The following is a 27,348-nucleotide window of genomic DNA, read 5'->3' on the forward strand; positions in this document are numbered from 1 at the left end:
ATTCGGCTGGGAGTCTGTTTACCTTTGCTCAGATAACTTGGGCTTGTTTTGTCACATTTTCCCAGGCAAATCTTCCACCTGGCACTCTCCCAGAATCCTTTCTGCCTCCTGTATGCCCCGCCTCCTACATTGTGCCTAAGCTATAGACCATCAGACTTTAATTGACAGGTGCCTCATCCATATAGATAGAAGATATTCTCTCCACACAGCCCTCTGGGCTTTTCCTTCCCAATAAAATTTTTGTGTGAGATTTTTGGGCTGTGTGACTCTGTAGAATTCCTTGTCTTCTGATTGCCAGGTTACGTTTTTATCCCTGCTGTAACATGTACAGGGGGTTCCATCTCATATGACATGGCCTGAACTCAGATTGTTAGGTTACTCCCACATCTTTTGTGTCACTATTGTTGTAGCATATTTTTAGTCAAGTTATTAAAAATATTTTTACATTTCTTGGTTATGTAAGCGTAAGTATTTTGCATGAATATTTGTGTGTGTGTGTGTGTGTGTGTGTGTGTGTGTGTGCAGTGCATACCTATTGGCTACAGAGGTTAGAAAATTGTTTCCAAGTCCCTTGAAAATACAGGAAGTTAGAGGCAGTTCTGAGCCATCCTATCAGAGCTGGAGCCCAAACCAAGGTCTTCCAGACAAACAGCCAATTCTATTAATCACTAAGCCAACCTCCCAATCTGTCTCTTGTTTTCTTTCTGCATCAACTGAAAGATACTTGAGGCATAAGAAATAATATTAAAATAAAATAGATTATCTCTACTTTCTTACTTTGGACATTACACATAGAAAAACATGATCATACAGGTTACCTAAAATGAAGAGCCAAGATAACATGCATAGGAGAAAAATGATATTTAGATATATTATATTTGCTCTGTTTACTCTTTGGTGTTTATCTCTGACTGATTTTAGTGAATTATTCACTCCATGAAGATTTGCTAATTTTTACTGTTCAGGAAAAAGAGAAACAATAACACATTTAGATGTATTTCAAAGATATTTACTACAAATTGGAAAATGGTTTCAGAATGTCATTATAATCAAGTTATGCTTGGCTCCAAAATGATGAATGTAGATATTTCCTTCCCTTGATTTCACAGTTTATGGTTTTCCTAATGTAACAAAGATAACTATTTTAACTAAGTGTAGGATCCAGAATATCAGCTGCCAATCATGAAGCAACCACTTCAGAAGCACTTTACCCCGGTTATAATTGAGAGTGATTGTTTGCAGGGCTGAGACTGCTTGGTGAACAATTAAATAGGATGCATTCCATTGTCATGGTGCTAAATGAATGACATAATCCATATCCATAAAGAGGGAAACATTTTGTTCAAAGACTCTCAATAACAATTATAATACAGGCTTCTTCAGAAACAACTTCCAGTATATAAGACAGCAAGGGAGGGGTCAGAGAGGAAGAGGACAATGGAATTCTACCCTCTGGAACAGGCAGTAGGCAGGGAAAGATATTTTATTAATATACAAGAATAGTTATATGGAATCCATTGATCTTAGATGGATTAATGTCAACTCTCTGAAGTATTCAATAAGTTTTAATAAAATAATGTTTAAGCCTATATTTAGAAGACATCCTAAAAATTTTAAAAGTTACAACTTGTTGATGCTAATAATAATAATCCGTGTGTGTGTGTGTGTGTGTGTGTGTGTGTGTGTGTGAATCTCACTTTGTAGCCCTATACAGTAACTCGCATGTAGATCAGGCTGGACTCCATCTAAGTGATTTGTCTGCCTCTGCCTTCACTTCCAGGATTAAAAGTATCTACCAGTACTCCAGGACAAGAGCATCAATATTTTTAAATCCCAAAGAATTCTTTACCAGGGCTTCATTAATAGTTTATTAGAACTCTATTCATTGAAAATAAAATTGTTAATTTTAGAGGTTTTCATCTGAAAATTGCATGGATAGGAGAGGAAATCTGAAACAATATTACCTTCAGTCACTTTCCTACACTTTTATACCTTTCATGTATACATCTTTAGAAAACGTTTTAGATCATCACTAATCATTTAAACTTTTACTTCCTTAGAAATGTACAATTTGTATTTACACATCTTAAGCTACTTTTTAGACCCTCACAACTTACCTGAGCTTGAACCCTTTTCATCCAATCATTTACCAGGAAGCAACAACTTTAAATAAAGTAATAGTAAAATAATTACTTTGAAACTTATTTTGTGAGTTTGTCTCTTTAAGAGGGAACTAGTTCTGCAAGGTAGACTGTGTTTGCCTTTCTCACCATGGGGCCTACAAGTTCTAGAAAACTGTAGGTAGAAGCCCCAATTATATGACTTAACAAAGCAGCTAGTGTCTTGGTAAATAAGCTTATGTGTTTGTCCTGTTAAAGCTACAGTTCATAAGTCCATATGCTCAAAATTCTGAAAAGAATAGCAGGAAGTATTATCCAAATGGTCTCTGTTTCCATAAAAATTACAAAGACTTGCAGGCTACCTAGATATTTGTCCTGGTTTCCATGGTCAACAAGATTGCTTCCTTGGCCAGCCTTTGGCTGTCCTACAGGAAAGCATTAAGTTTTCTGTTCCACTCAAGGCAGCATGGACTTTCAGCTCCCAGAACCAGAAGGTCTAAGAGAGTTTCCTGTAGAGAGAACACACTAGGGAAAACTGAACTTATTTGAAAAGGCAGTGTCAACAAGTGTCCACAGTCTTGACAAACCCTGCTGGAGAGAGAAGCTTGTGCACAGTTCAGTCTAGTGGTTACCAAAGTCCAGGTACACTGTTATCATGCCCATTGGTCAATTAAATCTCTGAAGAGATGGAGGATCATGTATTAAGTAACCCCCATTTTAAGTAACTTTACTTGTTTTAATTGCCAGTTTTAGGATTAACCTTGAAGACACATACAGGAAGCTAAATAAAGTTTGTCATTCATAGGAATGACATAACAGTTTACAAATTAGTGGCATTCATAAGAGTAAGAGTTGATAATTTTATCCCTGTTCAACTTGAGCTTTATAATTTTGAGTTGAAGATTTAAACTGGAGATCTTTTGCCATTAAAATATAATGTTTAACTATAGATATGCTGCATAGAGGGCCTGGAAATTTTTCTTGATCCTTTTTACAGTGCAACATTATAGAACATCATAATTTCTTGTATAACTCAGTTTACCCAAACAGCTAAAGCTCAGTAAAGTTAGCAAACAAATCATATAGACATCTATTTTTAAGTCAAATACTTCTTTTTTTTTATTTTTTTATTTTATTCGATATATTTTTTCTTTACATTTCAAATGATTTCCCATTTTTTGGTCCCCCACTCCCTGAAAGTCACATAAGCCCCCTTCCCTCCCCCTCTTCTACCACCCACCTCTTCCCACTTCCCTGTTCTGGTTTTGCTTTATACTGCTACACTGAGTCTTTCCAGAACCAGGGGCAACTCCTCCATTCTTCTTGTACCTCATTTGATGTGTGGATTATGTTTTGTGTATTCCAGTTTTCCAGGCTAACATCCACTTATTAGTGAGTGCATATCATGATTGATCTTTTGAGACTGGGTTACCTCACTTAGTATGATGTCCCTCAACAGAAGAATGGATGCAAAAAATGTGGTATATATACACAATGAAGTCAAATACTTCTAACCAAGTAGATCTTAGGTATTTATCAACCTTACATATCAAATACATATTGTTCCTCACATTAATTTAGAAGTCTGATATTTAATATCATTAGCAAAGATATAAGCATTTTGAAAAAATATCCCTAAGTCTGTTTGTGTTATCCTGAGTATATCTTTATACCTTTAGGAACTTATCATAATACAAAAATACCCTCCATTATAATTCCAATACTTGGTTTTGTTCCTATATTCAAAATCGAATTGCCTTAGTTGGCTTACAGTATAGGGTCATCTTAAAATGGTGATGAAATCAAATGGATTGAACCATTTAAACTTAGTAAAGATTGCTGCCAGCTATGTGCTTGCTATTTAATACATCTATTTTTTTTTTTAGTAAATCTGATTTTTGAACAAGAGTTGAATCCAAGTTTCATATACAGTATATATATTTTACTGGAAATCAATGTGTCCGTTTATCATAGGACTGGGAATAGTCTCACCTCGAAACACAGCTGTATCATTCCTTGGAATATACTTAAAAGATGCTCCACCATCCCACAAGGACACATGCACAACCACGTTCATAGCACCTTTATTAATAATAGCCATAACAGTGAGCATAATAATATAATATATTATAATATATTATATTATATTACAATATAATGTGTCCTACCAACAAATTGCGCAGAGACAATGATAGAGACTGAGGGAATGGTAAACCAATGATTGGCCCAAATTGATACCCATCCCATTGGCAATAACCAGTCCTGAAACTATTAATGATACTCCTTTATGCTTACAGACAGGAAGTTACTCTAACTGTCCTCTGAGGGACTATCACCCAATGGAAATAGAGGCAAACTCGCTCCCAAACTTTAGATAGAGTTTGTGGAGTCTTATTGCAAATTTATCCAACTATGAAGATGCTGAATTTAATATTGTACTTTTATCCACAGAGATGATTCGAAGTTGCATGAACATAGAAATAGAGGAACATGCAGAATACCCACATTATCATACAGTTTAGGATTAGTGGGGACAACATGTACATTGCACTTTTCAGTGGTTATTGCATTTAATATAAGAATTTGAGGGTTATTCCTGCTACCTGTTGGACACTATTGGTAACAACTAAAAAAAAGAAATGTAGTAAAAGTTATTTAGTTCTCTTACATAGCAACAAAATATGGCCAAACTTATTCTCAGAATCCATCTACCTCCAGGATGTCTTCTCTATTAAAAACTCAAAAACAAACAAATAAAGAACAATAACAACAACAAAAAAATCAGAAGAACAAAACAAAGAAAAAATGAAATAATCAATGATATTTTCTCTCATACCCTTATTTATTTCCCTATATCATCTATGGTACTCTACAGAACATATCCAGAACCTACCATCTCTTTTTGTAAGGGTACATGATTCACCTAAAAGGAAATCCTGCACTCTATTCTGTATAAGTTATTCTGTATAAAATGTATACTTATTCTGTATAAGTTCAACATGCTGGGGTCTCGCCATTACCAAGATAGATGACCAAGTGAGCTTGCAGGCAAGATTTAAAGCACATTAATGTATTCCAGGATAGGTGACCTCTATCTTACTCCATCTTTAAAGGCATTCATTACCAGGCATGGCAGCTGAAACTTGTTACTGGGGAGGTCTGGAAACTTGCCTAACCAATGTTCTTGCTTCAGGCTAAGTAACTGGGCACTTTCTGGTCTTTGACAAACTGCCTGAAGCCTGAGATTTTTTTGTACCTGACTTGCCTGGACTTGCCCAGTTGTTTAGTCTTAGCCTCCTAAACTGCCAGTTTGAAACCTGTCATGGAGTCAGCCTAGCCTTCTCACATGAAGCCAAACACTATTCAAACGATTACAATCTCTCAGTCTGCCATAGCTACTCTTTCTTTCTTTCTTTCTTTCTTTCTTTCTTTCTTTCTTTCTTTCTTTCTTTCTTTCTTTCTTTCTTTCTTTCTTTCTTTCTTTCTTTCTTTCTTTCCATTTTTCTTTTATCAGGAGTTTTTTAATGCACAACTTCTAAAGTTTCCCATTCTCTCACAACAACAGCACTTTTGCCATACTCTCCTAGTACCTGTGCCTGGGGCAATGTCACCTGAAATTTGCATTTGTTTAGCTCAATGCACATTTTGTTACCCTTTCTTCTCTGCAGACTCTCAGATTCCACCTTTTCAATTGTTAAACATCTCATTGAAGACTTTGTGACAACTCTGTGTAAACTTGAAACCAGAAAAGCAAGTCTCTGATTTAAAATCACATCTCTTGATGAAAGAGATCTTTAAGAAGGACACAAATAACTAACTCCCTTAAAGAAATACAGACCCAGAAATGGGCCCACACACCTATGGTCACTTGATCTTCCACAAAGGAACTGAAAACATCCAGTGGAAAAAGATAGCCTTTTCAACAAATGGTGCTGGTTCAATTGGAGGTAAGCATGCAGAAGAATGTGAATTGATCCATTCTTATATACTTATACTAAGCTCAACTCCAAGTGGATTAAGGGTCTCCACATAAAACCTTACACACTGAAACTAATAGAAAAAAAAAACTGGGGAAGACCATTGAGGACATGGACACAGGGGAAAAGTTCCTTAACAGAACACCAATAGCTTATGCTATTGACAAATGGGACCTCATAAAATTACAAAGTTTCTTTAAGGCAAAGGACACTATCAAAAGGACAAAAAACGTCAACCAACAGACTGGGAAAGGATCTTCACCAACCCTAAACCCAACAGCGGGCCAATCCCTAATATATACAAAGAACTCAAGAAGGTAGAACCCAGAGAACCAAATTAAACCCTAATTAAAAAGTGGGGTACAGAGCTAAACAAAGCATTTTCATATGAAGAACTTCAGATGGCTGAGAAGCACCTTAACAAATGTTCAACATCATTAATCATTAGGGAAATGCAAATCAAAACAACACTGAGATTTCACCTCACACCAGTCAGACTGGCTAAGGTTAAAAACTCAGGAGACTGCATGTGTTGGCAAGGATGTGGAGAAAGAGGAACACCCCTACTGGTGGGATTGCAAGATGGTACAAACACTTTGGAAATCAATCTGGTGGTTCCTCAAAAATCTGAGAATGACACTTCTGGAGGACTCTGCTATACCACTCCTGGACATATACCCAGAGGATTCCCCAGCATGCAATAAGCACACATGCTCCACTATGTTCATAGCAGCCCTGTTTGTAATAGCCAGAAGCTGGAAAGAACCCAGGTGTCCCTCAATGGAGAAATGGATACAAAAAATGTGGTATATTTACATAGTGGAGTACTATTCAGCCATTAGAAACAATGAATTTATGAAATTCTTAGACAAATGGATGGAGCTTGAGAACATCATACTAAGTGAGGCAACCCAGTCTCAAAAGATCGGTCATGGTAAATAAGTGGTTGCCAAGGTTGGTTTCAAAATGTTTTCATCAAGCATGTATTACATGAGGAAATTATAAATAAGAAATTCTGAAGCCCTTTCCTCCACTACCCTGGCTCTAACCCTAAAAATGCCACAAGGAAACATATATAGCTTGTAAACACAACAAGTAGCACCTATAAAATAAAGAAACAAAATGAATATTTCTTCTGTGGAAGCAAATAACACCCAAGAGGAGTAGACAGCAGGAAATAATCAAACACAGGGCTGAAATCAGCCAAGTAGAAACAAAAAGAACTATACAAAGAATCAAACAAACCAGGAGCTGGTTCTTTGAAAAAAACCAACAAGATAGACAAACCCTTATCTTGGGATTACATTCTGTATATTTTTTTTGGCCAATATCCACTTTGAGGAGTCAAAGGGCAGACCTTAGATGAAATGCCTTAGAGTCAAGGGAGGGAACTTGTGGATCCCACTTCCAGTAGAAAAAGAGGGCATCAAGTAGAGGGGTGGGGTTGCCATCCAACAGTAAAAAATTCTGACCCAGAAGAGTTGCTGTCTGAAAGAAATGCAGGGACAAAAGTGGAGAAAAGCCTGAGAAAAGGATGTCTAGTGACAAGCCCAAACTGAGATCCACCCAAGGGGAGTCTGCAAGGCCTAACACTATTACTCATGCTGAGTTGTGCTCAACAAAAGGGGGCCTATCATGAGTGCCCTTTGAAAGACCCACCAAGAGGCTGAAAGAGTCAGATGCAGATATTTATTCTGAAGCAATGGAAATAGACTCATGACCCCATTGGTTGAACTAGAGAAAAGCTGGAAGAAACTGAAGAGGAGGGCAAACCTATTGAAAGACCTGTAGTCTCAACTTACATGAACCCCAGACCTCTCTCAGACACTGAGCCACAAACCAGGCAGCCTACACCAGCTGATATGAGGCCCCGAGGACATATACAGCAGAGGACTACCAGGTCTACACTCAGTCAGCCAAGATGCACCTAACCCTAAAGAGACATTAGGCTCCAGGGAATTGGGAGGTCTGGTGGGGTAGAGATTGGGGTATCTCCCTGTTGGAGATGGGAGGAAAGAGGAGGTATTGGATGTAGAACAATCAGAGGCTAGACCAGGAGAGGGATAAAGTCTGGACTATAAAAAATGATTAAATAGTAATAAAATGATGATGATGATGATGATGATGATGATAATAATAATAATTTCATAATATTATTAATAATTTATAATAATTATTGTTATTATAAAACAACTAAGACTAAGATTTAAAAACTGCAAGAAAGAATCAAAACACAACCACTCACTGTACTCACCAGTACACCCCAGATTAAGAGATGACAACAAATAGCTTCACGGCAGCTTGTGATTTTCAAGCAGGATATCTTCTTTGTTAACTAGGGGTACCTCCAGTTTGTAATTTTCTGCCTCAATTTTGTAAATTTCTGTGACTACACATAGGCATTTGGCAATTTTATATAATAACCACACAAATACAAAGAAACAAACAAAAATAAAAATTATGTGGATATAGTCATCATTATGCAGTTAACATGATATATTCTGAATATTATGTAAATTGTTAATTTCTGTCTGTGTGTGTGTGCATCTGTGTGTGGTTATGTGTGTGTGTGTGTGTTTGTGTGTGTGTGTGTTTGTGTGTGTGTGTTTGCACACATGCTTCTACTTAGCATCTGTTCTTTCCTTCCCAGTACAAGGACTTACTGGGGGCATCACATTTGTCAGCAAATGGTTTTAACTTCTAAGCCACCAAACTAGTTCAAGGCTTGGAACTTTAAAAATCCAGTTGAGGTTCATAAATGGAGCCAGGTCTCACCTTAGCACATTAGTGCATACCTATAATAATTCCACCACTTTGGATATGGAGACAGGAGGATTTATAGTTTCATGATAGCTTTGTCTACATAGCAAGACCCTTACTCAAAACAAATTAAAAATGTCCACCATAATAGATCACTTCTGAGATGTCAGTACTTAATAAGCTGTGACAGGAGGAACACCACAAGTTTCAGTCTGAAGTATCCAATTACTGTATGTCATAAAACTTCCCTTCTCATAAAGAGCCAGACCACTCCTTTTTACTTTTTCTTAAACTTAACTAATGCCCATCCACTTGATTGAGAAGGGTAAAACCAATGTCTACAATGAGGAGGCTGTGCCACATAGTTCAGCCTATTTGTCAATTCCCCACAGGCAGCCTGCTGATCCATGAGGTCAGTCCTGCTGTGAACCTTGTTAGAAATTCCAGGAACCCCATTGGAAGATGTTCAACACCCTCCTGAGGAGGATTCCATGGGTTCTCACAAAGATGTAATGCCAAATGGGATTACCTCAGAAAGGTATTATTCATGGACTTTATCATATCCACTTAAATGAAGAGTATCAACAGGGCCCTGCTCAACTTTTCACAAGGTAATTAAAGACCCAAAAGAGTTCTCTCAGCAGACAGGATCTCCTCTCTCTACAGGGCATTCCATCAACAAGACAGAAAGCAAGTCCCTGAGGCTATAGGCACCTTACTGCTGTTCTGTGAAATTCCCACTTTACCAATGGCTCCCTAGGTGGATACAAGAAAAGAAATATTAGAATCATGGAGAGAGGGAAGGAAGAAAATAATGTGGTTTGGAGAACATCTTGAGACTCTTCCTCTTCCTCACCCATATGGATTAGGGTGCGCCTAAATGGAACCTGTGATGCTATTGTCTTTTCCTATTCCTATTTGGGCTGGATCCTGAGAGGGCTATAGGCATCCCTTTTATTCCCTTTGGTCTTTCTTCCAGCATATTCAAAACACAGTATAGAATACAGAAAGCAAGCTTAGGAGAGAGGAAGTTTAAACAATCTTTAGTTTATCAAGAGTGCTCTACTCTGCAGCACTTGGGGTTCCCAGTGCAAGCTTCACCTGATGGGGCGGGACCTCAGCAAGCTTCCAGCCAATGGGAGGTCTGGAGGCGGGGCCTGTGGCTTGCAGGGCCTATCCCGGAAGTGTGGCTGTGAGGGTCGGGGTGGGGCCTGGGGGCGGGGCGTGGCGGGCTGTGGTGAGAGCCTGGTGCTGGAAGCTTGGTGACCTGGCCCAGTCTCCTGAACCACTCCAGCTGTGCTGCAGCCCAGGGACTGGAGGTCCCTGGGAAGATGTGCGGTGTGGGCCTGAAGGTGAAGTCCTGCCGCCGGGCCTGGGGGGGGGGGGGGGGCGGCTGTGAATGCAGGAGGTGATGCCGGGGTCCGGGCGAGGTAAGGAACCAAGATGCAAGGGAACTAGAGGGCGGGACCGCACGGGCTTGGGCCCTTCCCCGCTGGGCGGAACCGGGATCCAGGGCAGCGCTGCTGCGGGTCCTAGGCAAGCTGAGGGCCAGGTGGAGACTGCGTGTGCTCGGGTCCCAGTTTTCCCTGAACCTTTGGCCTGGCTGATGCCCTGGCAGCCGGGATGGAGTTGGGGGAGGCGCCCGGCCCTGCATTCCTGCACAGGAAGGTTGTGGGCTCTTCTTGAGTAGGGTGGTGGAGACTGGACCTGCTGGCCAGGCGCTGGTGTCGCCTTCACTCTACTGCTAACTCTTCCCTCCCCACCTCCTTTGAAGGGCTGCCGGCCCTGGTGGTCTAAAACATTTTGTTTAGTTGAGGAAATCCAGTTCTTATAATTCTAAGAGACTTGGCTTTCATTTCTGGGGACTCTTGTTAATTGAAGTCCTGAGTTACTTAGTGTGTTGAGTTTTGATGCCACCAAACTGTTCAGGTTTTGCATACTTAAGGAATCTCAGTTCTGTGCCCCTGCAACTTTTTCAAAGAAAGTAAGATGCCTTTGAAAGAGTTGAAAGGGGGCTGGAGAGATGACTCAGCAGTTAAGAGCACTGACTGCTCTTCCTAAGGTCCTGAATTCAATTCCCAGCAACCAAGTGGTGGTTCACAACCATCCATAATGAGATCTGGCTCCCTCTTTTAGAGTGTCTGAAGACAGCTACAGTGTACTTATATATAATAAATAAGATTAACCATGTTTCCTGTTGTTCTCGCCTCTGTCAGGTACGCCTTGTTGAAATTGACATTTTCACTGGCAGAAAACATGAAGATATCTGTCCCTCAACTCACAACATGGATGTTCCAAATATTAAGAGAAATGATTATCAAGTAAGTACTGATCTCGTTCACAGTATTTCAGAGTGCATAAATGCCCTCTTTGGTAGTAGTTTTTCAAGACTTGAGAGTAATTTTATAGATTATATTCCTTACCAGTTACTAGACTCCTCTTATTTTACACATTAGAGAAATAGTGTTTTGTTTTGTTCTGCTTTTGTTAATATTCTGTGCCTTTTATTGTTGGGAAATAGAGGATCATATATCTCAGACTGGCCTTGAACTCCCTATTCAAGGATAATCTTCAGTTTCTAACCCTCCTGCCTCTGCCTGTGAGTGCTGAGATTATAGGTTGCATCTTCATGGCTGGCTGTCCTGTACTGGAAGCCAAACCCAGGGCTTTGTGCATGCTTTAGGCAAGCAACCTACAGTTATGCTGTTTCTCCAGCCTCTATTCCTGCATCTTAAAAATGCTGTATTGGACCAGTGAAATGGCTGGGTTAGGCACTGTCTGTGAAGCCTTAGTCTGGACAGAGGTGTTCTCTACTTGTGAGCTGGGAAATGCCTATATCTGCATACATACACTCACTAGATAAATAAATGTAAGTGAGGCAGGAGAATCAGAAAGACTTAGGAAGGTTGGAATCAGCTGCATTCACTCGATGACTTTCTTTTATTCTATCTGTCTTTTAATTCCTTAAGAAGTTTAAAGGAGATTGGTTCCCATTCTGGATCTCCATCATCCATGCTTACAGTTTGGAAAAGCTTCAAATTTTCCCCTTGTTCTCCAGTCTTCTGTACTGTTTGTAGAATATGGGACTGAGGAGGTGTCCTTTTCTTGTCCATCTTCTTAGGCCTAGGAAGTAGAAGAGGGGGCAAGTAAGGATTATGATATTTAGCTGTTTCTATTTTGTGGAATAGTTTGAAGTGCCACGGTCACCCCAGCTGGGTATGGGGGTCCCTGTGATGAGGGTCCTTGATGTCCAGGTGGGTAAGGATTCAGCTGTGAGAAACAGAAACACAGAGGCAGCTTGAATCTGAGGGTATTTTGCAGCTCTCAAGCAGGGGTTTTTATATATTAAAAACCAAATGTAGCAACTCTTAGAAACCGTATCCAGTGAAACAATGACTAACACCAACAAAAGTCATTTGGCACAGTAAAATACAAACATCATCTGAGCATTACAACTCTTAAAGTACATGTTTAGTGAATCATAAATAGGACAGGTAACATCATTATTATTAATATAAATCATTAAAATATAACAATTCTAAAAGGATGTATTCAATAGGGTGGTCATCCAAGGCTAATGGCATATTCCCAAGAACAGGTTAATAAATCTATATGTTCAGTGCTCTCAACTGCTGAGCTAACTTTCCTGCCCAATATGGTTAATTATTATTTAGCATCTAATGCCTGATTTTTTATAAATCTTCAACACATAAATTTAAACTATTTTAATTCTTTAAAATTAAGACTTTCTCTACCATATGACAAAGACCACCTCCAATGTCATAGGTGTAGCCATATGAAATTTTATTATTGGGAAAGTTTTCATCTATCATAATAATTTTATAAATGATTTAAAAAGTAAAGCATTGATTTACCTGGAGATATGTTAGTGACCCACATCTAAAGGCATGGTTTCATAACCATTGTTCTTGCATAAGATCATGGTCTAGGCTCCCAGGAACCTGTAACTAAGGAATGAAAGAGAACAGAACAGAAATGTTGTCATGAGAACTAGGGCTCAGTATGTTTGCTCCAGGGGAGAGTTCCACAACTGGTTCCAGTAGACCTCTTTCTTTTGAAGTTGAATTGTCAGTCTGTGGAACTTGTCAAACAGATTCTCCTGGTGTTGGTATGGCATTGAAGGTTATTGGTATTAGGTCTTTGTTGAAGGTCTGATAGAACTCTGCATTAAACCCATCTGATTGATACTGGGCTTTTTTTTTTTTTTTTTTTTTTTTTTTTTTTGCTTGAGAGACTATGAATAACTGCTTCTATTTCTTTAGTGGGTTTGGGATGGTTTAGATAATTTATCTGATCCTGATTTAGCTTTGGTACTTGATATGTTTCTACATAATTATACATTTTATCTATAATTTCCAGTTTTCTTGAGTATAGGTTTTGTAATAGGATCTGATGATTTTTTGAATTTCCTCAGTATCTGTTGTATGTCTCCCTTTTCATTTCTGATTTTGTTGATTTGGATATGGTCTCTGTGACCACTGGTGAGTTTGTGCAAGGGTTTATCTATCTTGTTTGTTTTTACAAATAACCAGCTCCTAGTTTGGTTGATTCTTTGTATATTTCTTTTTGTTTCTACTTGATTGATTTCAGCCTTGTGTTTGATTATTTCCTGCCTTCTATTGCTCTTGGGTATATTTGCTTCTTTTTGTTCTAGAACCTTCAGATGTGCTGTCATGCTGCTAGTGTATGCTCTTTGCAATTTCTTTTTGGAGGCATTCAGAGTTATGGGTTTTCCTATTAGCACTGTTTTCATTGTGTCCCATAAATTTGGGTATATTGTGCCTTCATTTTCATTAAATTCTAAAATGTCTTTAATTTCTTTCTTTATTTCTTCCTTGACCAAGTTATCATTGAGTAGAATGTTGTTCAGTTTCCATGTGGGCTTCCTCTTGTTTTTGTTGTTATTGAAGACAAGCCTTAGTCCCTGGAGATCTGATAGGGTACATGCATAGGATTATTCCAATCTTCTTATATCTGTTGAGGTCTGTTTTGTGTCCAAGGCGAGTATATGGTTACTTTTGGAGAAGGTACCATGAGGTGCTGGGAAGAAGGTATATTCTTTTGTTTTAGGACAAAATGTTCTATAAATATCTGTTAAATCCATTTGGTTCCTAAATTCTGTTAGTTTCACTCTGTCTCTGTTTAGTTTCTGTTTCCATGATCTGTCCATTGATGAAAGTGGGCTCTTGAAGGCTCTCACTTTATAATGTGAGGTGCAATGTGCACTTTAGTAAAATTTCTGTTATGAATGTGGGTATTCTTACATTTGGAGCATAGATGTTTAGAATTGAGAGTTCATCTTGGTAGATTTTTTTCCTTTGATGAGTATGAAGTACACTTGCTTACATTTTTTGATTACTTTAGGTTGAAAGTCTATTTTGGAACATTTGCTTGGAAAATTGTTTTCTAGCCTTTTATTCTGAGGTAGTATCTGTTTTTGTGTCTGAAGTGGGATTCCTGTATGCAACAAAATGTTGGGTCCTGTTTACATATCCAGTCTGTTAGTCTATGTCTTTTGATTGGAGAATTGAGTCAATTGATATTAAGAGATATTAAGGAAAAGTGATTGTTGCTTCCCGTTATTTTTGTTATTAGAGGTGGAGTTTTGTTTATGTGGCTTTCTTCCTTTTGGTTTGTTAAAAGAAGATTATTTTCTTTCTTTTTCTAGGGTGCAGTTCCCTCCTTTTTGAGGTTTCCATTCATTATCCTTTGAAGGACTGGATTTGTGGAAAGGTACTTGTAAATTTGTTTTTGTCATGGAATACCTTGGTTTCTCCATCTATGGTAAAGTTTTTCTGGGTATAGCAGCCTGAGCTGGCATTTGTGTTCCCTTAGGGTTTGTATGACATCTTTTCAGGTTCTTCTGGCTTTCATAGTCTCTGTCAAGAAGTCTGGTGTAATTCTGATTAGTCTGCCTTTAAATGTTACTTGACCTTTTTCCCTTACTGCTTTTAATATTATTTCTTTCTTTAGTGCATTTGGTGTTTTGATTATTATGTGTCAAGAGGAATTTCTCTTCTGGTCCAATCTATTTGGAGTTCTGCAGGCTTCTTGTATGTTCATGGGTATCTCTTTCTTTAGATTGGGGAAGTTTTCTTCTATAGTTTTGTTGAAGACATTTACTGGCCTTTTAAACTGAAAATCTTCATTCTCTTCTATACCTATAATCTTTAGGTTTGGTCTTTTCATTGTGTCCTGGATTTCCTGAATGTTGTGGTTTAGGAGATTTTTGTATTTTGCATTTTCTTTGAATGTTGTGTCAGTGTTTTCTATTGTATCTTCTGCACCTGAGATTCTCTCTACTATCTCTTCTATTCTGTTGGTGATGCTTGTTTATATGACTCCTGATTTCTTTCCTAGGTTTTGTATATCCAGAGTTGTTTCCCTTTGTGATTTCTTTATTGTTTCTCCTTCCATTTTTATATCCTGGATGGTTTTGTTCAATTCCTTCACATGTTTGGTTAGTTTTCCTGTAATTCTTTAAGGGAGTTATTTATGTCCTTCTTGAAGTCCTCTAGCAGCATCATGAGCTGTGAATTTAAATCCAAATCTTTCTTTTCAAGTGAGTTGGAGTATCTAGGACTTCCTGTTGTGTTGCCATGCTGCCTTGCTTTCTGTTGATAATGTTCTTATTTTGCCTCTCACCATCTGGCTATCTCTGGTGTTAGTTGGTCCCTCCTAATAGCAGCTACTAATCAGGGGAAACTGCAGGCACTGAGTTCTTCCTGGTTGGTGATTCTGCACATACTAGAGAAAAGTGCCGTGATTAAATGAAGCAGTATACAAAGTTGCACTCTAACTTATGACCATGGAGGTGTTTTCTGGGACCACATCACATATATTCTCCTCTGCCCATGATCATAGCCTTCATATTATTTTAGAAGGTATGAAGTTGATACTGACATTATCAATTAAATAATTTAAGGTATGTTCTCATAAGTTTGTCAATGGTTTTGATGACAGACATGAATGATACAGTTTATTCGCCTTGAGGAGATAAACTTTCTGTTCATCCATAAATACTATTCCTGAATATCCACTTCAAAAATTGTGAAAAAATGAAATGTTTAGAAGAGAATAATAGGGCAAATTTGGATTTCTCCCCGATCAGTCACTGTAAGCTCCCAGCATTGAAAACATTAATTAGTGTCTGACTGATGCAGGCTCAAAATAGGTGAATGTCCAGGCTGTCTGTCAATCTGTCATCCTTCTTGTTATTTCTATTCAACTCATTTTCAGGCCACACTTGAAAATACTCACAGTTTTTAGAAGATAGTAATCAACTCATTTGAATGAAAAATGAATATATATATAAATATATATTTATATATTTATATACTCATAGTGTGCCTTTCAAGTGTAGTTGGTATATGTGAGAGAAATTTACTTTAATTTTTGAGAGTAAAGAAAACTAAAATGAATGTTTTTCTTGAAAGACCATATATGTGTCCTGATTCTGCTGTCTAGTGAATAAAAAGTTAAATTATTTTGAGGAGGTCTTTCATGTTATGTTAAGAGCGTTATTAGTTTCATAGGAGATGATCCTCATTATTTCCATTTGCAAGGAAGGTAATTACTTAGCAGACATTTAAATTGGAGATTTCAGATTTATGTATTTCTTCTGAATTTTGGTTCATATATATATGAACCAAATATATATAATATATATAATTGAATATATATATATACATGTATATATACAAATATATACCATTGTATATATACAATTAGATGTATTGAGGTAAAAAGAAAATATAAGTACAAATGTTTCATTTGATTTGACATGTTTGTTTGTATATGAGTGTGCATGTGTATCCTTTAGTAAATATTATACATTCCCATATTTTGACTGTTATATGGTATGGAAATAGTGTGGAAAATTTTCTCTGTAGTATCATGTTTCAAAATCATCACACATTTGAAGAGTATATGTATATGTACATGTATATGTGTATGTATATGATTTTTGATTCAGAGTTTATTTTGTGTCATTTTTCTCCTGAATCTGAGAGAGGCAGTGTAAGTGTCTTCAGTTTTGGACCAACATATTAGCTTAACAGTGTCCAATACAGATTTATATACCCAAGTGAACACACACACAAAATTTGCAGTTAAAAATGTTATCATATTTAATCCCTCTTAAATTAGAGAATTACATGCTGCAGTGGAATAGTGTTGAGCTAATTATTAATTTGTGCCAGGAGAGTTGATGTGAGGACTCACACAGATGAAGCACTAGTTTCCAGGACCTCCTGTTTCGTATGCCAATTCACCCAAGGGAACACACAATATTTTTTTTCTAAAAAGGTGTTCTCCCTGCATCAAGTGTATTCTTTTTTTTTTTTTTTGGTATTATTTTCTTTGATATATTTTTTTTATTTACATTTCAAATGATTTCCCCTTTTCTGGCTTCCCACCCTTCTTCTCTCCCCATATTTCCCCATCCACCCCTTCCCACTTCCCTGTTCTGGTTTTGCCCTATACTGCTACACTGAGTCTTTCCATAACCAGGGGCCACACCTCCGTTCTTCTTGGACCTCATTTGTGTGTGGATTATGTTTTGGGCATTCCAATTTTCTAGGCTAATATCCACTTATTAGTGAGTGCATACCATGACTGATATTTTGAGATTGGGTTACCTCACTTAGTATGCTGTTATCCACCTCCATCCATTTGTCTAAGAAGTGTCTTCTAAACAATGGTCATATACTTACCTGCAGTTTAGTGTGAATAATGATCCCTCTCTATGTGCCATGACCTCATGCTAAGAGGACACTGCCTTACCTATCCCTTTATACAATGAAACTAAATCTAGGAGCGATTGTTGGCCCTGCCATAGTCACACAGCTCTTAGAACACAGTCAAGTCTTGACATTCCCGACTATCTTCCACACTGTAGTCATCTTCCTGTCACACAAGTGTTCCAGTGAATCATGTCATTCAGAAGGGCAGTCATGTGGAGAATTCCATCTACACCTGCACCCTCATGATGGCACTTGGCTTTAGTAATTTTAATGAGCAATAATCTTAAAAGTCTTACTTTTATCAAGACTCTAACCTTTTTTTCTTTTAACATTACAATTCAAAAGAACAGAAAGATCAGTGGTACTATTTTCTGAGAAGGTATTTTACTTGTGATTATACTTTAATTCTGTACTGATATGGGAATTGTAGTTTGTGTTTAATATCTTTCTTAAAAATATGTTTTGCAGACTGTCTTCAACCCTGGTATTGATTAGATGGTCACCGGATACTGCTTTAGATCCTTTTGTCTATCACATATTTCATTTAATGTTGAGGAAGTGCAGTCATTGCCTCCTTTTATATTAAAGTAAACAGCACTCTTTAGTATTACGTTAAATTCCACTCCATAAATGTTACTGCACCATGTCCATTAAAGCCACCTGCTACTTTAATGTCAAGCTGATTTTTGCCTTTTCCTTGTGTATTAGTCACAGAACTTTCCCTCAGAACTTATGGAGACTGCCTCTATATATTAAGGGAATTTACTGTAATGACGTATGGTCTGTAGTCTAACTAAGCCAACAATGAGTAAGTAGCTGTGAATGGGAAGTCAAAAAATCTAGTAGTTTTTCAGTCTATGAGGCTAGTTTGTTTCACCTGGTCTTCTTTATAAACTAGAATCCTGAAGAAGTAGATATCATCAGATTTGCTGGCAGTAAGAATAAGCAGGCAAAGAAGAGTGAATCTTCCTGCTTCCAAAGTCCTTATATAAGCCTCCAACAGAAGGACTGGCTCAGATTAAAGGTGTTTACCCCCATGCCTAGATTGGGACCTTGCTTTGTCCTAGGCTGACCTTGAACTCAGATCCACTTCCCTTAGATTGTAGAAATTAATAGTGGGTGTGTTCTACCTTGCCTGGGCCTAATGTTTTCATGGCCACTATGCCTCAATATCTCCATATCAAGGTCCAAGTCAAAAGCCTCAAGATCTGGATTACAGGTGTGCCCTAAATTTCTGGATTGTAATTTTTTTCATATGTAGTCTAATTGACAGCAACCTTGCAACAAAAACCTTCTGAGGACTGGCTGTGTTTCCTAGATCAATGTGTTATTAACTGGCCATACCTTTGGTTCTAAAACATTTTTAAATATTCCCTAATCCAATAGTGCATATTGATAAACTGATTGCCTTGTATTTAACACTATGATGGTACTTATAAACTATTAAAGTGATTAGCATGAAATAAGCTACTAGCAAATTTATTTTACTATATTGTGTGTTTTTATTGCATTTGAGCAGATCCATTAATGCATCCAAGAGGAGTATCAAGAAAGCGTTCTCACTGAAGATATTCACTGAGGACATCGCAACCTGTGACTGTATATGTGAATACAAAACCAAAACTGATATTTCAAGTTCATGACTAGGAGTGACAGGCAATTTGTAGAATAATGGAAGATGGAGACATAGGAGGGTAGAGGAGAGAGATAGGATAAATTTTTGCATATGGAAAATCTAAGTGGATATGGCATGCACCCATGTTTATATGTGATATGAAGAAAGCAACATGAAGCAAGATTGATCCACATGCTAAAGCAGAATAAAGAAAAAATATTTTTTCTTTTTCTAAGATGACTGAAAGTTACATCAGGTAGTTGCACCATCATACATTTCCATTCCAGGTATTATTTTTAGAATTAAACAGCATTTTTCTTCCTTTTTTTAAAAGGTATTTTCTTTATTTACATTTCAAATATTATCCCCTTTCCTGGTTGCCCTTAGGAAACCCCCCCATCTCCCTGCTCATCAACCCACCCAATCCCACTTCCCTGTCCTGGCATTCTCCTACACTGGAGCATTGAGCTTTCACAGGACCAAGGGCCTCTCCTCCCATTGATGTCCAACAAGGCCATCCAATGGTGCATATGGGGCTGGAGACATGGATCCCTCCATGTGTACTCTTTTGTTGGTGGTTTAGTTACTGGGAGCTCTGGGGTACTGGTTGGTTGAATTTGTTGTTCCTCCTATGGGACTGCAAAGCCCTCCAGCTCCTTGGATGCTTTCTCTAGTTCCTCCATTAGGGATCCTGTGCTTAGTCCAATGGTAGGCTGAGAGCATCCACCTCTGTATTTGTCAGGCACTGACAGAGCCTCACAGGAGACAGCTATATCAGGCTCCTATAGCAAGAGCTTGTTGGCATCAACAATAGTGTCTGAGTTTGGTGAATATATATGTGATGGGTCTATATGTAGGGATGTGTCTGGATGGTCTTTCCTTCAGAGTATGCCCCACAGTTTTTGTCCATATCTCCTCCCATGGGTATTTTGTTTCCCCTTCTAAGATGGACCAATGTATCCATACCTTGGTCTTCCTTCTTTTTGAGCTTCATATGGTTCATGAATTGTATCTTGGGTATTCCAAACTTCTGGGCTAATATCCACTTATCAGTGTCTGTTCTCTCATGATTAGGTTACCTCACTCAGGATATTTTCTAGCTCCATCCATTTGCCTAAGAATTTCATCAATTCTTTGTTTTCAATATCCGAGTAGTACTCCATTGTGTAAATGCACCACATTTTCTGTACCCATTTCTCTGTTGAAGGACATCTGGGTTGTTTCCAGCTTCTTGGTATTGTAAATAAGGCTGCTATGAATATAGTGGAGCATGTGTCTTTAATACATGGTGGAGCATCTTCTGGGAATACGCCCAGGAGTGGGATAACTGGGTCCTCCAGTAGTACTTTGTCCAATTTTCTGAGGAACTGCTAAACTGTTTTCCAGACTGGATGTGCTAGCTTGCAATCCCACCAGCAATGGAAGAGTGTTCCTTTTTCTCCCGACTCTTCTCAGCACCTGCTGGCCACTGAGTTTTTGATCTTAGCCATTCTGGCTATGAGGTAGAATCTCAGGGTTGTTTTGATATGCATTTCCATGATAACTAAGTATGTTAAACATTTCTTTTTTATTGGGTATTTTATTTTTTTCTTTAATTATAATTGAAATGTTATCCCCTTTCATGGTTTCCCCTCCTAAAATCCCTATCCCATCCCCCTCCCCCTGCTCACCAACCCCCCACTCCTACTTCCCTGTCCTGGTATTCCTCTGTATGGGGCATTGAGCCTTCTCAGGACTAAGGGCCTCTCCTCCCTTCAGTGTCCAACAATGCCATCCTCTGCTACCTATACAGTTGGAGCCATGCATCCCTCCATATGTAATCTTTGCTTGGTAGGTTAGTCCCTGGCAGTTCTGGGGGTGCTGGTGGGTTCATATTGTTGCTCCTTCTATCTGCCTGCAAGCTCCTTGCCATCAGATCCTTGGGTCTTTCTCTAGCTCCTATATTGGGGTCCTTGTGCTCAGTCCAGTGGTTGGCTGAGAGCACCCATCTCTGTATTTGTCAGGTACTGGCAGAGCCTCTCAGGAGACAGCTAAATCAGGCTTCTGTCAGCAAGCACTTGTTGGCATCCACAGTAGTGTCTGTATATGGGATATTGGTGACTATATATGGAATGGAACCCCAGGTGGGTCAGTCTCTGGATGGTCTTTCCTTCAGTCTCTGCTCCACACTTTGTCTATCTTCTCTCATGGGTATTTTGTTCCACCTTCTAAGAAGGACCTACGTATCCATGCTTTGGTTTTTCATCTTCTTGAGCTTAATTTGTCTGTAAATTGTATCATGGGTATTCCAAACTTCTGGGCTAACATCCACTTATCACTGAGTGCATACCATGTGTGTTCTTTTGTGATTGGGTTACCTCACTCAGGATGAAATTTTCTATTTCTATCCATTTGCCAAGAATTTCATGAATTCAATGTTTTTAATAGCTGAGTAGTATTCCATTGTGTAAATATACCACATTTTATGTATCCATTCCTCTGTTGAGAGACATCTGGGTTCTTTCCAGTTTCCAGCTATTATAAATCAGGCTGAACCTAGTGGAGCGTTTCTGGTATATGCCAGGAGTGGTATAGCTGGGTTCTCAGGTCGTACTATGATTTTCTGAGGAACCACCAAGCTGATTTCTAGACTGGTTGTACCAGCTTGCAATCCCACCTCCACATCCTTGACAGCACTCTTGTCACCTGAGTTTTTGATCTTAGCTTTTCTGACTGATGTGTAGCTGAATCTCAAGGTTGTTTTGATTTGCATTTCCCTGATGAGTAATGATGTTGAACATTTCTTTAGGTGCTTCTCAGCCATTCATTATTCCTCAGTTGAGAATTCTTTGTTTAGCTCTCTGAGTTCAATTCCCATCAAATACATGATAGATCGTATCCATCTGTAATAGGATCTGATGCCCTGTTCTGGTGTGTCTGAAGACAGGTACAGTTTACTCATGTAAATGAAATGAATGAATTTTTTAAAAAGTGTCTATTGTTCTAATACTTATATTATTGTTCCATTTTCACTATTGGATTTAGTGTAGATCATAAATGTAACTCTTATGTAGCATGCAGAGCATTGAAGACCATTCCTCCTGTAAAACAGAATAGAATGAAGCTCAGGGATTCACCTTCTCTCTGACTTTTTAAAATGCTAATGGCTACAAAATGTATGTAAAGTTGATATTCTAACATGTCACTGTTGAAATTGCACTAAAAACACAAGGTATGTATAATGATCACCATGCAATTTGATTTTAATACTTTCTAGGTTATACAAAACAGTGATTAAAGAGAAAGTGTAGTATAAAAGTAATTTCTAACTAGTGACATTAAATAGAATACTCAGTAACTTAGCTAAACCAGATGTGTCCTCAGGACAGAGAAGACCAGAAGAGCAGATAGTCCTGCCGGGAAATGCACTGTTGCCTCTGCTGTTTGATTTCAGCTATGGCAAATGCTCAGTATTATAGAAGAGCAATCTTCCTGATGTCTTTCAACACCTTTGTGACTTAGATCCAATTCCTTTACAGTAAACATTTTTACTGATTTTCACCCACGACTCTAGTGCTTTCATATGTTACCCTGCCATAATTATTAACAAACTTGTGTGTAGTTTAGAAGATTGGTAATATATACTTTTTATATTTTCTTCATGTGATGTTGTGTTTATTTCCCTTTTGTCCTTGAAGAAATGTTTTCAGAAAATAAAAATGTTGTTCTAATTTAAATAAATATTGTTCGAGGCTTGTCAATGCCAGCCCCTGCACTGCACCTGTGCTCACCATTGGTCTGGTTTTCATGAGCAGATAGTGCTCTGTGCTCCATGACATTTGACAGGTATTTCCCTTATTTTCCTGTTAGGACATCCTGTAGTAATAAGAGAAAAAGGCCCCACAACACAGGGCTTATTCATCATTTCTTCCAATGAGACATCGTGCAAAAAGCTGAAGGAAACATTGGGTTCTAGGGAAGAAGTGGATATAAAATATCACTCAGTCCATGAAGTGGCCTGGATCCTAAAGGTAGGGAAAGTCCTTGCATCATCCGCCTTCAGGATTCCTCTGAGTCTACATGAGTAGTTTCCTTCATCATGAATTCCCTTGAGTGATAGTACATATGTATGAGAGAAATCTGGCAAGGTGAAAGGTTCCTCTGCTATTGACAATGTAAGGAATAAGGACTCAAACAGAAATCCAGTCAGAATGAGCCGTAATGTAGCTAAATATCTTTCATGTGATTTATTCATGTGGCCATGTGGAGGTCACTTCATACATGCATATGAGTGTCCCCTGGTATGCATGCCTAGTCAGATGCATTTGACTACCAGGCTTCTTCATTCTCTGTCACTCTGTCCTTTTTTCTGAGAGGCAGATTTCTTTTCCTCAGTATACAGTATAGACTCCTTCATGTATCTCTTTGTTATACATACTCATGATCGCATATCTCTATCTCATGAAGCATTGGTACCCAAATGTGGGTCCTCATGGCTGTGAAACAGGTATTCTTCAGTACTCTGCCATACCCTCAGCACCATAAAAATATAATTTGTATCTTATTATTAAAATTAAAATTCAATTACATCATTTCATTCCTTCTTGTCCCTTGGTCTGAGTTTGTTTCCAGTCAATATTCCACTTCTGTGAAGATACATGGCCAGTTTTCATTCATTGTTATTATCATGTAAATAAAAATGTGTCTGTAAATATGTTCAAACAACAAGTCCAGTATCCTCGGTAGTATATGGACTAATTGTGTGAAGTTTGTCTTCACAAGATTTACTCATTCCCAGTTAGTGATGCAATCAAGGATGATGCTTTGATGAGAAATTGTTTTGACAAGCCTATTATATTGTTGGACTCTCAGATGTGAAGCCTTCCCAACATGTCTAAGAGGCCCAATCTCAAAGGAGATTACCTGATTCTCTGGTGTACGATCTTTCTGACTATTTTAACCAATGTTTGGAGCCCAAGGTTCAGGAGTTAGTATGCAATTTGTACACAGTTGGGCTTGTAGCCACAGGATATTTTGTTCTCTGTACCTTGAATAGCTGTGGTTTTCTGTGATACTCTCCATTCTTTACCAAGAGAACCTACTTTGATGTATGGATAAGGGCTACGTTAAGTGCAGATTTTAGTTTATTTATTTAGAACAGAGTAGGGAATCATGCTTGTTTAGAGAAACAGTACCTTCTTTAGAGACCTTCTCTAAGAGCCATGACCTCATGTGATCCCATGCTTCCAGTGATAGGCATGATTTTCTGATGTTCAGAAATTAGATAATAACTGAATATGGTTGTCTTTGTTATAGTTACCATAACTGTGTATTTCTGTTATTTAAAAATAGAATTTGACCTGAGGTATTGATCTCTCAGGTATGCTAGTTTGCTCAGATGTTCAGTAGAGGCACTTTGACCTAAGAAGAGATTCTTTTGCAATCCAAGCATTTCAGAAAATCTGCTCTTAGTTTTCCTCTTTTGAAGGACAAATTTTACTGACTCTACATATCAGTCAACATTCTCCCTTGGGGAAAGTTGGGGATCTGTGAAGAAAGTTGGAACTAAACTAAATTTTAGAGTTGACTGTGTTTTGAGTAATCTCCATAATGTATCTTATCTGCAAAATATATTTTCTATCTGTTTTTATATTTTAACAATATTGTTTTCTTTTTTTAATTTTTTTTATTTATTTGACATATTTTTTATTTACATTTCAAATGATTTCCCCTTTCCTGGCCTCCCACTCCCCGAAAGTCCCATAAGCCCTCTTCCCTCTCCCTGTTCTCCCACCCACCCCTTCTCACTTCCCTGTTCTGGTTTTGCCCTATACTGCTACACTGAGTCTTTCCAGAACTAGGGGCCTCTCCTCTGTTCTTCTTGTTCCTCATTTGATGTGTGGATTAGGTTTTAGGTATTCCAGTTTTCTAGGTTAATATCCACTTATTAGTGGGTGCATACCCTCTTTTGAGACTGGGTTCCTTCATTTAGTATGAAGTTCTCCAGCTCCATCCATTTGCCTAAGAATTTCATGAATTCATTGTTTCTAATGGCTGAATAGTACTCCATTGTGTATATATACCACATTTTTTGCATCCATTCTTCTGTTGAGGGATACCTGGATTCTTTCCAGCTTCTGGCTATTATAAATAGGGCTGCTATGAACATAGTGGAGCATGTATCCTTATTACATGCTGGGGAATCTTCTGGGTATGTGCCCAGGAGTGGTATAGCAGGATCTTCCATGTTTGTGAACAATTGAAACTTTTGTCGTCAGTCAGTATTTTTAGTGAATATTTCTGGGATACATAATCTCTAATGTGTGCAAGCAAATATAAGTTCTATTTTGTTGATATTGTTCACATATTTAACCACACATTACCTCCGCACTGCTGCTAATTTTTCTTTGTTATTGATCTTTTGGGTTATAGCAAGTCACTGGTTATATAATTTAGAAGTCAGCAGACTTCCTTTAATAGTTCGAACAACGCAATACCCATCAAAATCCCAACTCAATTCTTCAGAGAGTTAGAAAGAGCAATTCTCAAATTCATCTGGAATAACAAAAAACTCAGCATATCTAAAACTATTCTCAATAACAAAAGAAATTCTGGGAGAATCAGTATCCCTGACCTCTTCTGGGACATTTTAGGATTTTATATAAAATTGCATGAAATTCTTCTATTAACCTAATGCCACCTTACCATCTATATGCTGATATAACACCATATATCTCATGGCTTCCTAGCTATCACAATAAAGTCCTGGAAAATTTTATTGCCGAAAGGTAATTAGGCATAAAATTTAAGCCTAGCTTTGAGAAGCCTTTACAATGAGATAGGAATGTGGGATTATTCTGAGAGCCTAGGTTATTTTGTTGTTGATGATGATGGTTTTGATTTTGCTTTTGTTTCATTTTGTAAAATAAGTAAAACTTTAAATGGTGTTCATCTGGAGAGGAAATGTCATTGGTGGATTTTACGTAAGAAAAATATAAATGCGTATTTGAGCTCAATGACTCAGTGTTTTGTCAGTTCTGATATAGAATATGCTTAGATTAAACCAATGAGAAAAATGCTGTGAAATGATCAAAATCCTGGGTACTGTGTTCAGCAATCAAGACTGAATTCTGATATAATTAGTGTAGAATGTGTGAAATTCTACTCATTTTCAATGTGGTTTATTCAACCAAAGAAAGGCAATATAAAATTAGTGTGGTTAAATATACCGTTGGCCTCTTGATGCTGGTTATGATTGGTTTAGAGAAAATATAGAGTACAATTTTCTATTTGCCTTTCAAAAACTATACTAAAATATCAAAACTTCTACAGTATTGATATTAAATGTTTATTTTGACTCTCAGTATTTGAATTTCTGAATCATTATTAATTGGCCAACTGCCCTTTGACCTGAAAGGAATATATTTTAGGACAGCATAACTGAGAATAAATATTCCTCATATTATATAGGGTCAAATATGAGAAGGAAAAAATAGGATTCAAAAGACCCTGACATGGGAGATCCATAAGTCTCCAGTTTCCTCCACATAGGCATTATTTCAAATACCTCCCAGCATAATAAACCTGAGATTGCACTGTTCCCATAGCTTCTGCATTGAGCCATCAGAGACATGGGAATGTTTCTGCTCAGATGGGTTCGCCTGTCTCTAGCTTTTTAGTTAGCCCTTGGGAACTGTGTGTAGGATGGAATCCCACTTAAATGACCAAATTCAAAGGTCATCTTCCCTCCTGTTTCTATAAGGACCCTAACAAATATGCACAGCCATGAATATGTCAAAGACATCCAAAGTTAATCAAGTGACCAATGTGTATAACATACTGGTCATCACAAGGTGAAAACTGGAAAACATTTTATATCAAACTGGGATATGATGATCTCACTTGAATATCTGATCTTACAATGTTTAAATTTCTTACAAGAAGTCCACCCCTATGATTTACTAAAGCTAATATTTTCTCACAATTTTGAACTACATACTTTTAGCCCCCAAGAGTTTTAAATAAAATGTGATTTGTAACCATGCAAAATGGCAGAGACCCTCTGTATTTGCCCTGTTTTATCACAGATTTCCTGGTAACATTTATAATCGAAAACTCTCCAAAATTTTTCA

General features: G+C 37.8%; 1 protein-coding gene across 7 annotated transcripts in view; it reads left to right on the plus strand.

Moving 5' to 3' along the window:
- Positions 1-27,348, plus strand: part of LOC127664712 (eukaryotic translation initiation factor 5A-1-like) — an 87,044-nt gene that overhangs the window by 49,818 nt on the left and 9,878 nt on the right. For 4 of the 7 annotated variants that reach the window (XR_007973227.1, XM_052156840.1, XM_052156841.1 and 1 more), the window contains exon 4: positions 11,074-11,178. Coding sequence is in view for 5 of the 7 variants with exons in the window: in XM_052156840.1 (XP_052012800.1) it covers positions 11,074-11,178 (105 nt within the window). In the remaining 2 variants the exon portion in view is untranslated. Of the gene's footprint in view, positions 1-10,089; positions 10,288-11,073; positions 11,179-14,546; positions 14,612-27,348 lie in introns of those variants that run through there. The other 3 variants (XR_007973228.1, XM_052156843.1, XM_052156842.1) reach the window with 3 other exon arrangements.

This window comes from Apodemus sylvaticus, chromosome 14 (genome assembly GCF_947179515.1).
Source record: "Apodemus sylvaticus chromosome 14, mApoSyl1.1, whole genome shotgun sequence".
NCBI classification, from domain to species: Eukaryota; Metazoa; Chordata; class Mammalia; order Rodentia; family Muridae; genus Apodemus; species Apodemus sylvaticus.